Here is a 12910-nt window from a genome sequence, read left to right on the forward strand (position 1 = left end):
GATGGTTCATAAATGACAAATCTGTCAAGACTCCAGAATCAGCCAAATTTAATGGTGAACACACGAGTTCTTAACAAAAATAAATAAATCACAGATTAAACGACAAACAACATACACTTTTTATAGAGCTGTTATTTAGTCAGTTATTTTATTCAGGTTAATTTAGCACAATTTCATACAACTGTAATTGGCTTTATATGCACAATATTCTCAAATAGCAAAGAACATCCTAAGAACCTCTCAATGGGCCCTGACCTGAAAAGTGTTACTGATCAGAAGTAGTCATTGAATGCATCTGGGAAGTATCCAAAGTTGTTGGATACGGTCTACCATTGTGCTAATACACATCTGCTAACATGCTAAATTAAAGCAAGTCTTTAATTTAGCACATGGAAAATATTTAGCTCACTTTGCCTCCACTAAATAATTGTTTCCGGATAAATTCAAAATTTTCAGTTGAATAAAATTTCAATAAAATTCAGCATCCGCGTTGAAGTTAAGAATTCAATTAGACATTTATGTTCACACTCTTATTTTGAAGTTAGGTGAAAGCTGTTTACGCAGCAGTTCCATTTCCCTCACGTTTCCCGGCCGTGCCGTGATGCGGTACAGCAAATGTTCTGTACCCAGAATGCAACAGTTTAAATTCAACTGATGTCAAGCATATTTTCTGACTGAAGCTCTACCGTGGTCAATAAGGGAAAAACCAGCCACCGAATTAAAAAATAATTAGAAAAAAAAGAGCTGTTGAAATATGAAGCCATTTTATTTCCTGTAATAATAAATGAACTGTCAGAATTGGTTACACTGGGATAGTTAAGTCCATTATGAAACAAGATGTGGCAGTTTTTGGTGACCAGCAATGCCAATCCCTCTTGCTGTATTTAGATGACATTGTTGTGTTTTCATCCTCTGCGCAGCAACATCTTGAGAGGTTGGATGTGGCGTTAGGACGGCTTCAGAAGGACGGCCTTAAAGCTGAGCTCAGTAAGTGCCGCTTTTTCCAGCAGGAGGTGCACTACCTGGGCCATGTAATTTCTGACCAGGGAGTAGCCATTGACCCCGCTAAAATTGAGGTGGTAGCAAAGAGAAGCGTTCGCCTGTTCATTGATTGCTCTGCTTTTATTTGGATAATGTTTGGCTGTTCACTTGCTTATAGTGAATATTCATTGTTTTTTTTGTTGTTTTTTTTGTTTGTTTAGTTTTTTTTCTGTGTGTGAAAGGGCATTTTTTCCACAGCGGCACAAATGAACTTGCTGCGTCGGCTCCTTTTATTCTGACGAACAAAGCCTAATTTACACACAAACAAAGGCTGACAGACGCAAGGTGGGTATTCTTCATAATAACAGCCCACCTAATCAACTGGAAAGATCAAATATTCAAATGACAAAAGGACCTCATTATCTGTACACATTCATGTGGCACGTGTGTTTGCTGTCCCACCCCCCTACCCACCCCTCCGCCCTCCAACCAAGCTGGAGCGGTTAATTGTCAGTTGATATTTGGGCTGACAGTTTCAGGCGGACTCAACAGGGGAGGGAAAATCAGATTTCCAGAACTACCGCCGAACAATAATGAGGCACATCTTCCCCTATCACCCACTCTTTTTGACATTTCACTCATCCGTACACGCAGGTTGCAACTCTGAACTGGTTTCTCCAGCACCCACGGACACAATTTACAGAGATCAGCTCTAGTTTATCTGATCATTACATCCAGAGGGATGCTAAGAGTGGGCAGGGCCGGCTTAGTACTGGAAAAACAGAAGTATAGGATTTCAAAACACACACACACACACACACACACACACACACACACACGCACACACACACACACACACACACACATAAAAAAAAAACCATGTACCCTCTTCTCTGTGTCTGCATTTGCTTTGGTTCTTATCACAAACTCTCACTGGCAGCTTGCAATCTGATTGGTTATTCATGTCACGCTGCCAGAGCCTATCACATTATGCTCAGTGATGTGCATTTCCATCCAATCAGGTTTTCCTTTGTGCTCGCTGGGTGTTCAGATGCAAATCTATTCAACAGAGCACATTTTCATTTCCCAATGTGGGACTGCTGGCGAATTCATGAGTGGAGACGCAGAGGAAGTTTAACAGCAGACACGGGACTGTGCAAAAGTGTTGAGCTACACCTACTTCCTTTATATGTTTGCACCAAAGACTCTGACTTGTGTTTGTTTATGGTGTCTTAAAAAGTATTTCTTCATGCTTTGGTAGATTTTTAACTTGTTTATTTTTTAATATCCCTTCACAATAGCCTGCCTCACAACTAAAAGTTCAGAATGAACTTTTCATACATCTGATACTTTTATCATACATAATTAGATCTCCATCTTAGACAGACTGTATTGGAGACAAAAAAAAAAAAACATCAGCAAAAGCACCACGACTCAGACACTCTGTATGCCAAATGTCACAAATTTATAACAATAATAACCTCATGCTACCCTATGCAGAGCTCGGTCTGTGCTGATAAAGACACACTCACATCCACACGCCGAATGCCAGGAGGAGTCGCCAAGGCAAGGACACCAACCTTTTCTTGTTTGTTTTTTCAATTTAATTGTATAATATTTATTTAAACCACAAGGGGGCACTCAGACTGTTTAAAGATCAACAAACTCTCAGCCCAAGCTGGTCAAATCATCATGAGTTATAAAAACAAAGGAAGGTTGTAACGGTATGACAGAGAGTAACACTTTCTCCAACTTTTTTAAACAACCTTCATTAGCATGACTGGACTAAATGTTTTACAAATATGCCTCTTTCCGTCATAATTAAATCCACATCAAACAAGTTCTTAGATATGCCACCAATAAAACAGAAATAATGCAAATGTATTATTTTTTTTTACACTAAAGTTTCATGAAAAAAAAAACCTGAGAGCCCATTAACTATTAAGTTCTTTATTGAGGAATTTTAATATACTGATAGATGATATCTTAAATAAAATATATCAGGTGAGGAATAAGTTATGAAACTCCTTTTGAGGATCATTAATAGCTAACCTCGCCAACTCTGACTAGAACAACCTCAGGGTGAGTTCTTGTCGTCACCTACCAATCTCTGAGGATTTCTGGGAGTGGAGGGGAAAAGTTTTCCTCCAGTCCTCGTTGCCGATACAATCCCTGACCCCCACTAAAAATAAAGACTTTTTGCAAACCCTGCAAATAGCTCCTTGATAATCAGCTTAGTGCGGAAAGAAAATCTCTCTTATGCTTTTTGTCCTTTTTTTATTAAAAAAAAAAAACAACTAATCGAGTCTTTGGATAAGGGTTCCTTGAAACAAATTACCTAAAAGTGCAATTTGAAATCTATTCTTTATATCAATTGTGTGGTGACAAAAAAAAGTACATGTGCTCAAGAAGAGGCTTATTTTTATGCTTAAACAAAGTAAAGGCCAGTGTTGAGTGGCTTACATGTACCAAAAGCAAAACTAAAAATGTCCTGGTAAAAGGATTGGAAAACAATGTCTCAAAAACCTTGAACATTATCATTATAAATTAAAAAAAAAAGAAAAAAGTCCATCTCTTTGGAAGCTAAATTTAAAGAAATTAGTTATGACTCAAGGCATTGTCAAAACTTTATTTGCTCCAATAATGACGCTTTACCTACCATGGTGTTTTATCTCCCTTTTCAAGTAGTCCAACCATTTATTTATTTATTTACCAGCTTCAACACACTGAAGACAGTCCCAAGTTATGCAATTCTGTTCTTGCTCAGTTTCTTTTATGTTTATATATTTTATTTAAACCATAAAAAGGCAGATTTTTGCTTCCCCCGCCCCCAGACACAAAAAACATCAATGTGAGAATTTCTTAATGAGGAACTATTTACTTTAGCCAAGACGCAGCTAACTTTCTATATTCTCTCAAATACTCAGGAATCTTGAGACCACGTGGTGATGAAAGTTCGTTGCGCTATGATTTTTACTTGACCTAAATTTTCCAAAGAATTATCAGATGAATTAATTAGACATGAGGTCAGGCTGTCATCAACTCGAGCCACTCCAGGCATTCGGCATCCAGAGGTTAGCAAGTCATTGAAATTCCATTAACAAGTTGCATTTCAATAGCACTTACACAGACCCGATAGCAGCGGCACATACAGCTCTGGGAAAAATTGAGAGACCATTTAAAATGATTAGTTTCTCTGATATTACTTTTTCATAGGTATATGCTTGATTAAAATGAACATTGTTCTTTTATTCTATGAATTAACAACATGTCTCTGGAATTCCAAGCAAAAGTTTAGTGTAGAAAAGGAGAAATTGTCAAAATAACGAATAAGATGCAGAGGTTTCAGAGCTCATCTAATGCAAAGAAAACAAGTTCATACTCATTTAGAAACAACAATACTAATGTTTTAACTCAGGAAGAGTTCAGAAATCAATCTTGGGTGGAATAACCATATACTATTCGATATAGCTTGAAGTTTCAGAAATGTTTTTATCACTATCATAACACAGGAAACCAACGTAAAACCGAATGAATCATCTTTGGACTGACCTTCTTAACATAGTTCTGGATGGCTTCCGGGTCAGCAGCCTGTTGACTGGCCACGCAGACCTCCGTCTCCAGACGGTTTCTCGCCCACCTCAGCTGGCTTTTCTCTGGACTGGGAGGCGAGACATGAAAAGAAGACGGTCGTATGTCATTTAGCTCAGGTCAAATACTGTCTTATTTACCCGAAAATGTCAAGATACACCAGACCAAAAAGTGCCTTAGCGTCATTTTCCTCTCTTCCTGTAGTAGTTACTGCACATCACCCAGTAACATTACACTCATACGGGAGGGGGTGTTGGCTCTAGAGATTCTGGAAGGCGTGCTCATGTTCTCGAGCACTTGTTGACCCAGAATGATCACAGCCGAAACGTAATGTCAAATCTGATGGAAGGGGAATTTTCCATTTAAGGGGAGCACCCATTTACCACGGGCACAAAAACCTTATTAGACAGAAAAAAAGAACCAAATTTCCTTTTTGCTCCCACTGCAAGGCACCATCATGAAAGGCGCATTCAGATACGCCTCTTCAGATTTGGATTGAGGTCAGTGGGAAGGCCGTAGTAATATCTCGTGCTCTGAGGCGTGAGTGACATTCTCAGCTAGATTTGAAACAGTAGAGCTATCTTTTTATTTTTTTTCCCCCCTCTTTCATTTTTATGGTTTTGATGAAAGGGATTGTGATGACGGGGAGATAAAAGGCAGCGTAAAGGGGACAAAGAGGGGTGATCAGGACAAAAGAGGGGGGGGAAAAAAGGTGTGTGTGTGTGTGTGTATGGGATGGTCGCTAAAAGGAAACAGATGAAAGGATGGAGAGATGGACTCTCTTTCAGTGCGCCGTTCCCCTCTGGCGAGCTCTGGTGATGCAATCAGCCGTCTCCACGGTGACAGGTGCCAGGAAGCAGCAGGACAGCTTGGCAGGAGGGGCATCAGAGGAGCAGCCTGGCACCTATCTGTGTGCTGAGTGTTTGAGTGTGCATACAACTTAAATTAACATAATTTACAGTAATGTCCAAAGCTGTTAACCAAGCACATTAAATCCTTTGATTGAAAAAGGAAAAATCGCACAAACAACATAAAATTGAAGTATAAAACGCTATTTTGATCACCAGGGATGCCTTCTTTTGTTTTTTTTTAAAAAAGATTTTATTACGGCATCTGTCATGCTTGGAATGGTGTTCATAAGTTCTTTAAGTTTTGAAAACACCAGGTGTTCCAAAGTTATGTACCTGTAGCAGCAACAACTCTGTCACCCTGACTTGAATTGTGTTTTAGGAAGATCAAGAACATCTGATCCACTGATCTGAGAGAACAAGAAGGGGTGCATACATGCTAAATTTCCTTTAAGAGACATAAAAAAACATGTAAAAAGGACTTCAATATGAATTTTTAAATGAAATCTCATAAAGGCTAGCATGGCAACTAGGAAACACACAATTTTGGGTTGTGTGTTCTCATCTGTTTGTAGCAGGCTGAATTGCTGCGAATGCTGAAGTGCTGCTATTGGTTGATTCAGTACAACCAGGTTTGTAATGAATCTGCCAATACAAACTGGCTGATTCCCAGCAAGACTTGCATTGATGCATTACAATAATCCAGACTTCTTCTCCTACTTTCTTCACATTTTACAAGAAATCTGAGTCAGCATTTATCCATTTATGCAGCCTCGCTATTGTGATCCCATCAACTCTAAAGCTGCTTCAACAAACCTGTGATTTGCTGAAGCAGCTTTAGATTCAGGCTTAACATTCAGTCTTTACTTCAGCACCTCCCATCATGTTCTGGGGTTATATTCCCAGAACATCATTCTACCACCACCATGCTTTTACTCTGGTTATGGTGCTCTTTCAGGTACTGTGCAGCGCTAGTTTTACAACTTTCAGAATTGCGGTCTAAAATTTCAAGTTTAGTTTCAACAGATTGTAGCATCCTTCCATAAGGTTGAGGGATTTTAGCCAAGATATGATTTTTTTTTTCTTTGGAAGAAAAAGCTTTGTATTGTCACATGTACAATACAACCAATACCATCGAGAAATTCCCTCAGCTCCTTCATCATTAGAAACCTCCGCGGACAATATACAGGTGCTGGTCATAAAATTAGAATATTGTGATAAAGTTCATTATTTTCCATAATGTCATGATAAAAATTAAATTGTCATATATTTTAGATTCATTGCACACCAACTGAAATATTTCAGGTCTTTTATTGTTTTAATTTTGATGATTTTGGCAAACAGCTCATGAAAACCCAAAATCCCTGTCTCAAAAAATTAGAATATTATGAAAAGGTTCTCTGAACGAGCAATAAAAATAATCATCTGAATCAACAAAGTAACTCTAAACACCTGAAAAAGATTCCTGAGGCCTTTAAAAACTCCCAGCCTGGTTCGTTACTCAAAACCGCAATCATGGGTCAGACTGCTGACCTGACTGCTGTCCAGAAGGCCATCACTGACATCCTCAAGCAAGAGGGTGAGAAACAGAAAGAAATTTCTGAACGAATCGGCTGTTTGCAGAGTGTTATATCAAGGCACCTCAGTGGGAAGGCAGTTGGAAGGAAAAAGTGTGGCAGAAAACGCTGCACAACGAGAAGAGGTGACCGGACCCTGAGGAAGATTGTGGAGAAGGGCCGATTCCAGACCTTGGGGGAAGCAGTGGACTGAGTCTGGAGTAGAAACATCCAGAGCCACTGTGCACAGGCGTGTGCAGGAAATGGGCTACAGGTGCCGCATTCCCCAGGTCAAAGGTCAAGCCACTTTTGAACCAGAAACAGCGGCAGAAGCGCCTGACCTGGGCTACAGAGAAGCAGCACTTTGGACCACTGTTGTTCAGTGATGAAAGCAAACTTTGCATGTCATTCGGAAATCAAAGTGCCAGACTCTGGAGGAAGACTGGGGAGAAGGAAATGCCAAAATGCCAGAAGTCCAGTGTCAAGTACCCACAGTCAGTGATGGTCTGGGTGCCATGTCAGCTGCTGGTGTTGGTCCACTGGGTTTTATCAAGGGCAGGATCAATGCAGCAGCTATCAGAAGATTTTGGAGCACTTCATGCTTCCATCTGCTGAAAAGTTTTATGGAGATGAAAATTTAATTTGGTCTGGAATCGGCCCTTCTCCACAATCTTCCTCAGGGTCCGGTCACCTCTTCTCGTTGTGCAGCGTTTTCTGCCACACTTTTTCCTTCCTACTGACTTCCCACTGAGGTGCCTTGATATAACACTCTGCAAACAGCCGATTCGTTCAGAAATTTCTTTCTGTTTCTCACCCTCTTGCTTGAGGATGTCAGTGATGGCCTTCTGGACAGCAGTCAGGTCAGCAATCTGACCCATGATTGCGGTTTTGAGTAACGAACCAGGCTGGGAGTTTTTAAAGGCCTCAGGAATCTTTTTCAGGTGTTTAGAGTTACTTTGTTGATTCAAATGATTATTTTTATTGCTCGTTCAGAGAACCTTTTCATAATATTCTAATTTTTTGAGACAGGGATTTTGGGTTTTCATGAGCTGTTTGCCAAAATCATCAAAATTAAAACAATAAAAGACCTGAAATATTTCAGTTGGTGTGCAATGAATCTAAAATATATGACAATTTAATTTTTATCATGACATTATGGAAAATAATGAACTTTATCACAATATTCTAATTTTATGACCAGCACCTGTATGAATTGGCCACATTTTTCCTCGTTTGAACATTTTAGCTGTAGACATTTTTTCGTTTTCGTTAGAATCAACTGGGTTTCCTTCTATATTCATACAGTATCATTTCCCAGCCAGTCCCTTCTGTTATCTCTAGCTCCTTCCTTTCCCCCCGCAGCTGCAGTCAGTTAATCAGACTCACCTGTTTTGCAGCAAGCAATCAACCTCATGCCCTTGAGTTTTTCTATAAAATTCCAAGTGCGTTTGTGTTCCACCTGCGATTCCTCGTCTATTTTTCTCAGTCTTTTCATTATTGAATTCACTATTATCAGAACCCTGCCTCCATCTCGTCGCCACGAGAGCCGTTCCTGACACCTGCAGACCCCAAATTCCTGTGCAGATCTTTCTGCCTCTGTGCACTTTTATTTTTAATCTAGGCTAGATTCATTTTTAGAAAAAAAAATAATAATAAACTGAATACATCCACACAAGATGCCCCTTTTTTAATGCTTGTGCATTTTTTTCTGCACACCACTGCTTCTTAAAGGTAAATAATATTAAACATCCTTTCACACTGAGGTAATTTGATAGTATGCAAATGAAAACTGCTTCAATTTTATTGATATAATACTTACGCACACAACTGCTATCTTAAAGGTTGTATTCTACGTTCTAGAGGACCACACTAAAAGTTATGGCGGGCCGGATTTGGCCCCCGGGCCTTTAGTTTGACACATGTGCTATATAGTGTAGCTATCAGTTGTGTACAACACAAAAAGGAAGTTAAAGAATTGGGATAGGGGACTAAACCCAGCCGCTTTAAGAGGCTGAATCGCCCACGATTAATTTTACATTAACAAAAGAAGGTGAGGAGGCTTGTGATAATGAGTCTCTGTTGGCTCTTGTGTCAAAACAATGAAGTCGCACCAGCAGGCACCCTCTAATTGTTAGCTAAATCTGGCTGCAAGCTAATCATCTCATTTATCTTAATCAGCCCACAGTGGTGATATTTACAGTTCAAACCACTTTCTTAAGCAGAGGTGGTAATGATGCTGGGAGGGGAAAAAAAAAAGAACCTCAAACAAAACGGGGGTGCGTTTGATCTTCTCACCTTTGTGTCTCGCGAACCAACACGGCCCGGTGGAGCTGGCGCTGAATGTGAGCGTGGCGAGGGCCGCAGGGATGGACGAAGGGGTGGACCGCCACCAGGACAAAGCCCTGAGCGTACAGTTCCCTGACCTGAACCGGCAGCTCTCTGACCGACGACAGGCAGAGCACAGACGACACCGACACCTCTGCAGGGAGAACGGGTCGAGGGAGGAGAGTTTGGGGGTGGGGTGAGTGGTGGGGAACAACAGGGTTAGACAAGTAGGGTTAATGGGAAATATGCATGGTCAAAACAATTATGAGGACACTTACAAAAGATGAGGCAAAAAAACAAAAAGCTGGAACAGAGAGTAGGAGGAGGGAAGAAGAAGAAGGAAAAAAAAAGGGCCAAAAGGCATAAAGGAACAAAGAGAGAGCACGTTTCATTATGATAATTCCCACTGAACAACAACACATGGCATCTTCACGCTAAATCTGAAACCAATTACACCAGAGCTATGAGCCTGTGTCCTCACTGTCACCGGCAGTCTGGCTTTTGGAAAACACAGCGGCTTGCAGAGATTCATCTGAACATTCTCCCATCCATATTAATGCAGAGCGGGGTTTAATACGTTCACGCCGACACGAACAGACACCATCCTACAGAAAGGCCGGGAGACAATGCTATCACCCTGCTTGTTTGTTTACGTGTGTGGTATCAGCAAGCAATTGTGAGTGCAGACCTGGTCCCTTATTACCAGACATAATGGAGGGAAAACCTGTTCAGCTTAGTGGAAGTGGTTAGGGGGAAGCTTATCGTATGGAAACACACCGTCGCAGCGAATTCGCCGACGTCGGTGAGAGGGTCCCTCCTGAGGTCAGAGCATTGCGATGATTAAGGCTTTTTCTACAGTAGCGAGCTTGAAACGGAGCACGTCAGACGCTCTGAAATTTGTTGGCATCTCTTCTAAAGACGTGTTGAAAGCCTTCAAATTAATTCCTCTTTTGTCGCAGAAGCGTAATCTCATATAGGCATTAAGATTAACATTAAAATTAGCCCATTATTTTACATTTTATTCAGTGAGGGAGAGTGCTAATTTTTAGAAATGTTTACTTTTACTAAAATCTGCGCTGGCACATTGCCGCACAGACTTTCTATTGGATTCCACGTGTTGGTTTTGCTTGTAATGAATAATGTCTGTGTTCATTTCTGCCTGAAAGCTAGTGTTTCAAAAAAGTTTACGATGCCATGCAGGCGCACAGCCTCACAAATCCTCCACTGTACATAGCAGTGGCCATTAACAGCTTTCCCACTCATTCTTGATTTGTTTTATTCCAAATGCAACTGGGGTGGCTTGCTGGCAAAAACCTCAGTTAACGTCCCCCTAATGTGCAGTAAATGCAACATGTTGACTTCTGTGATGGTAGGACGGAAAAGGCTTTTTTGACAACCAGTTTACATTTAAGGAAAGGGGGAAAAAATAATCCCAAAAGTCTTCAAATTTACCAAATTTATTTAAAATAATGAATCTACACCAGGCTCCTGACTGTGGCGCTCCAGCATTCTCCGCTTGTAAAGACTTAAACTGCACACATGCAGAGCTTTTACTTCAGTCCTCGTACTGGAAGTTCTTCCAACAACACAATCCAACACTGATGGGCATTAAAACACAGCAGCAAAGTTAACAATTAGCCAAACCATTTGTAAACATGAGACTATTAGTAAAACTAAAGAAATGTTCACATATTTATGTGCAGTATTTTTTTTATTTAATTTTTTTTTAGCTCTGGACACAATAAAGTACCTTACTGTACTCAATAAAAAGAAGACTTTAGCAAATTTGTGTTTTCAAATTAAGGAAGTCAGGAAATCCTGCTAACCACTAGCTAGCCTAGACAAATTAAGTGAGATTTCTTGTGACTTTTACATCAGTTTGAGGAAGGCTTGTCCCTTTTCCATATTTTCAGCCATGATCAATCAGCATCTTGATACAAGAGCTAGACTTTAACTAAGCTAGGAGATACCATTTTATAGCTTTTTAGTTATTAGTGGATTCTCTGGCAGGTTTGGGGCCATTTTGTTGCAGAGTCCAGTTCTGCTTCAGCTTTAATATTTTTAAGAGATGGGCTCACATTTTCCTCAGTTAACCCTTGGATACAAGGTGGAATTATAAAATCTCCTTCTGTGCTTTGAAAGAGTAGCATGGAAGCACATGATAGATGGGAAGAGGAAAACAAACGCCACCATTCTGCTCTGCCAGTGCAGGGTGGCTAATATATATATATGAAAAAAAAGATTGGAATAATCTGCTTACATCTGGTCAGAAGTGATTCAATTGAAGCTGATTTAATTTGCTGGTATGGTCAAGTTAATGCAATAAGTTATTTCAAACAAGTGGATGTCTGCTTAACTTGAATGGCACGTCCTTTTGCATCTTCAATTTTAAAGAGTCACGGATAACACGTAATATTTAGATTCTAGACAAACATGAAGTCATGGATTACCAATGAAAAGTTCCTAGACAGTCCGATCATCTCAAAAAGTAAAAGTACAAATTAGGAATTATTATATTTTTGGTTTTTAATTACCTCCTGAGATGGATCCGAATCAATGTTCTCAAATCAAAAGTGGGATTTTTCAATAAATGGGGTGCCAGGTGTTTGCGAGGACGTAAACAACAGAAACCAAGTGGAAAAACAAGCCAGCAACAAAAACAGGGAAGAAGGTGTTGCGGGGAAAAGGCAGAAATGGGGCTGTCTGTTTCCATCTCGACATTTGTCATCCTCCTCTACTCAGTCTCATTTGCATGGGTCTGGAGATGAGAAAATAACCTGAATAAATTAACCAGGCACACACCAACCGCATGGACACACATCCACGCATAGATTGAGCGGAGGGGGCGGCGGGCAGCTGGGCGGTGGGTTCTGCAAGCCATCTCATTTTCAATTTGTTCTCCATCATCTGGCGTGTTCACTCAGACACACACGCACACGAGAAGCTGGCAGGAGCGTTAGGATACTTGCACGTGAGCACACACTTTCCTGACTCCCATCTCACTTAAACAAAGTGAGAAGAAGAAGAAAAACATCATTTTGGCATAAACGCTTGGAACTGAGAGAGCTTTTCATCAAGCCAGCAGTTAAACGGGTGTCTGTGGAGACTTATCAAAAGCAGTGGAGTGGTAATAATAATAATAATAACAGCTGGGGACGAGGGTGGAGTTGTGGAGTTGTAGAGCTGGGGGTGGGATATGGAAGGTGGCGGTGGTGGGCGAGGGGGGATAACAACGATCCTGTCACTGTAAACAGTCATTAGCTGTCATTAGCTCTGCTCGGCTGGCACTCACCCACCGACGAGACGCAGCCCGAGCTAATTCAGCCGAGACATCCAGAAAGTTATTAGGGTGTTATGCGCTGCGCTTAAGGCTTGGAAGCCACTTCATTTATACTGTCTGCCACTGTGGGATTTAAAAAAAAAAATGGGAGGCTGCAATCCCTGCTCCACAATAGGAGCATGGGAATGGCTCAGGGCAGGAAAGCTGGTTTTATAGAGCCAGCTGTGGAGGCCAGGGGAAGACGGTATTAGCACACTGTACAAACTCTGTGTGCGTTTAACCAACGCTGGAGGTGGCGATGTGGTTTTGAGGCTTTAAAACGTCGGGGG

At 40.8% G+C, this 12910-nt stretch overlaps 1 protein-coding gene across 1 annotated transcript in view; it reads right to left on the bottom strand.

Annotated features, from left to right (window-relative positions):
* Positions 1 to 12910, bottom strand: part of rftn1a (raftlin, lipid raft linker 1a) — a 30997-nt gene that overhangs the window by 7020 nt on the left and 11067 nt on the right. The window contains exons 2-3 of the mRNA XM_088010155.1: positions 9272 to 9455; positions 4534 to 4642 (exon numbers count right to left, since the gene is read on the bottom strand). Of these exons, the coding sequence (XP_087866281.1) occupies positions 4534 to 4642; positions 9272 to 9455 (293 nt within the window). The remainder of the gene's footprint in view (positions 1 to 4533; positions 4643 to 9271; positions 9456 to 12910) is intronic.

Source organism: Poecilia mexicana, unplaced genomic scaffold, assembly GCF_051168715.1.
Source record: "Poecilia mexicana isolate PSO_F unplaced genomic scaffold, ASM5116871v1 scaffold_11, whole genome shotgun sequence".
NCBI lineage: Eukaryota > Metazoa > Chordata > Actinopteri > Cyprinodontiformes > Poeciliidae > Poecilia > Poecilia mexicana.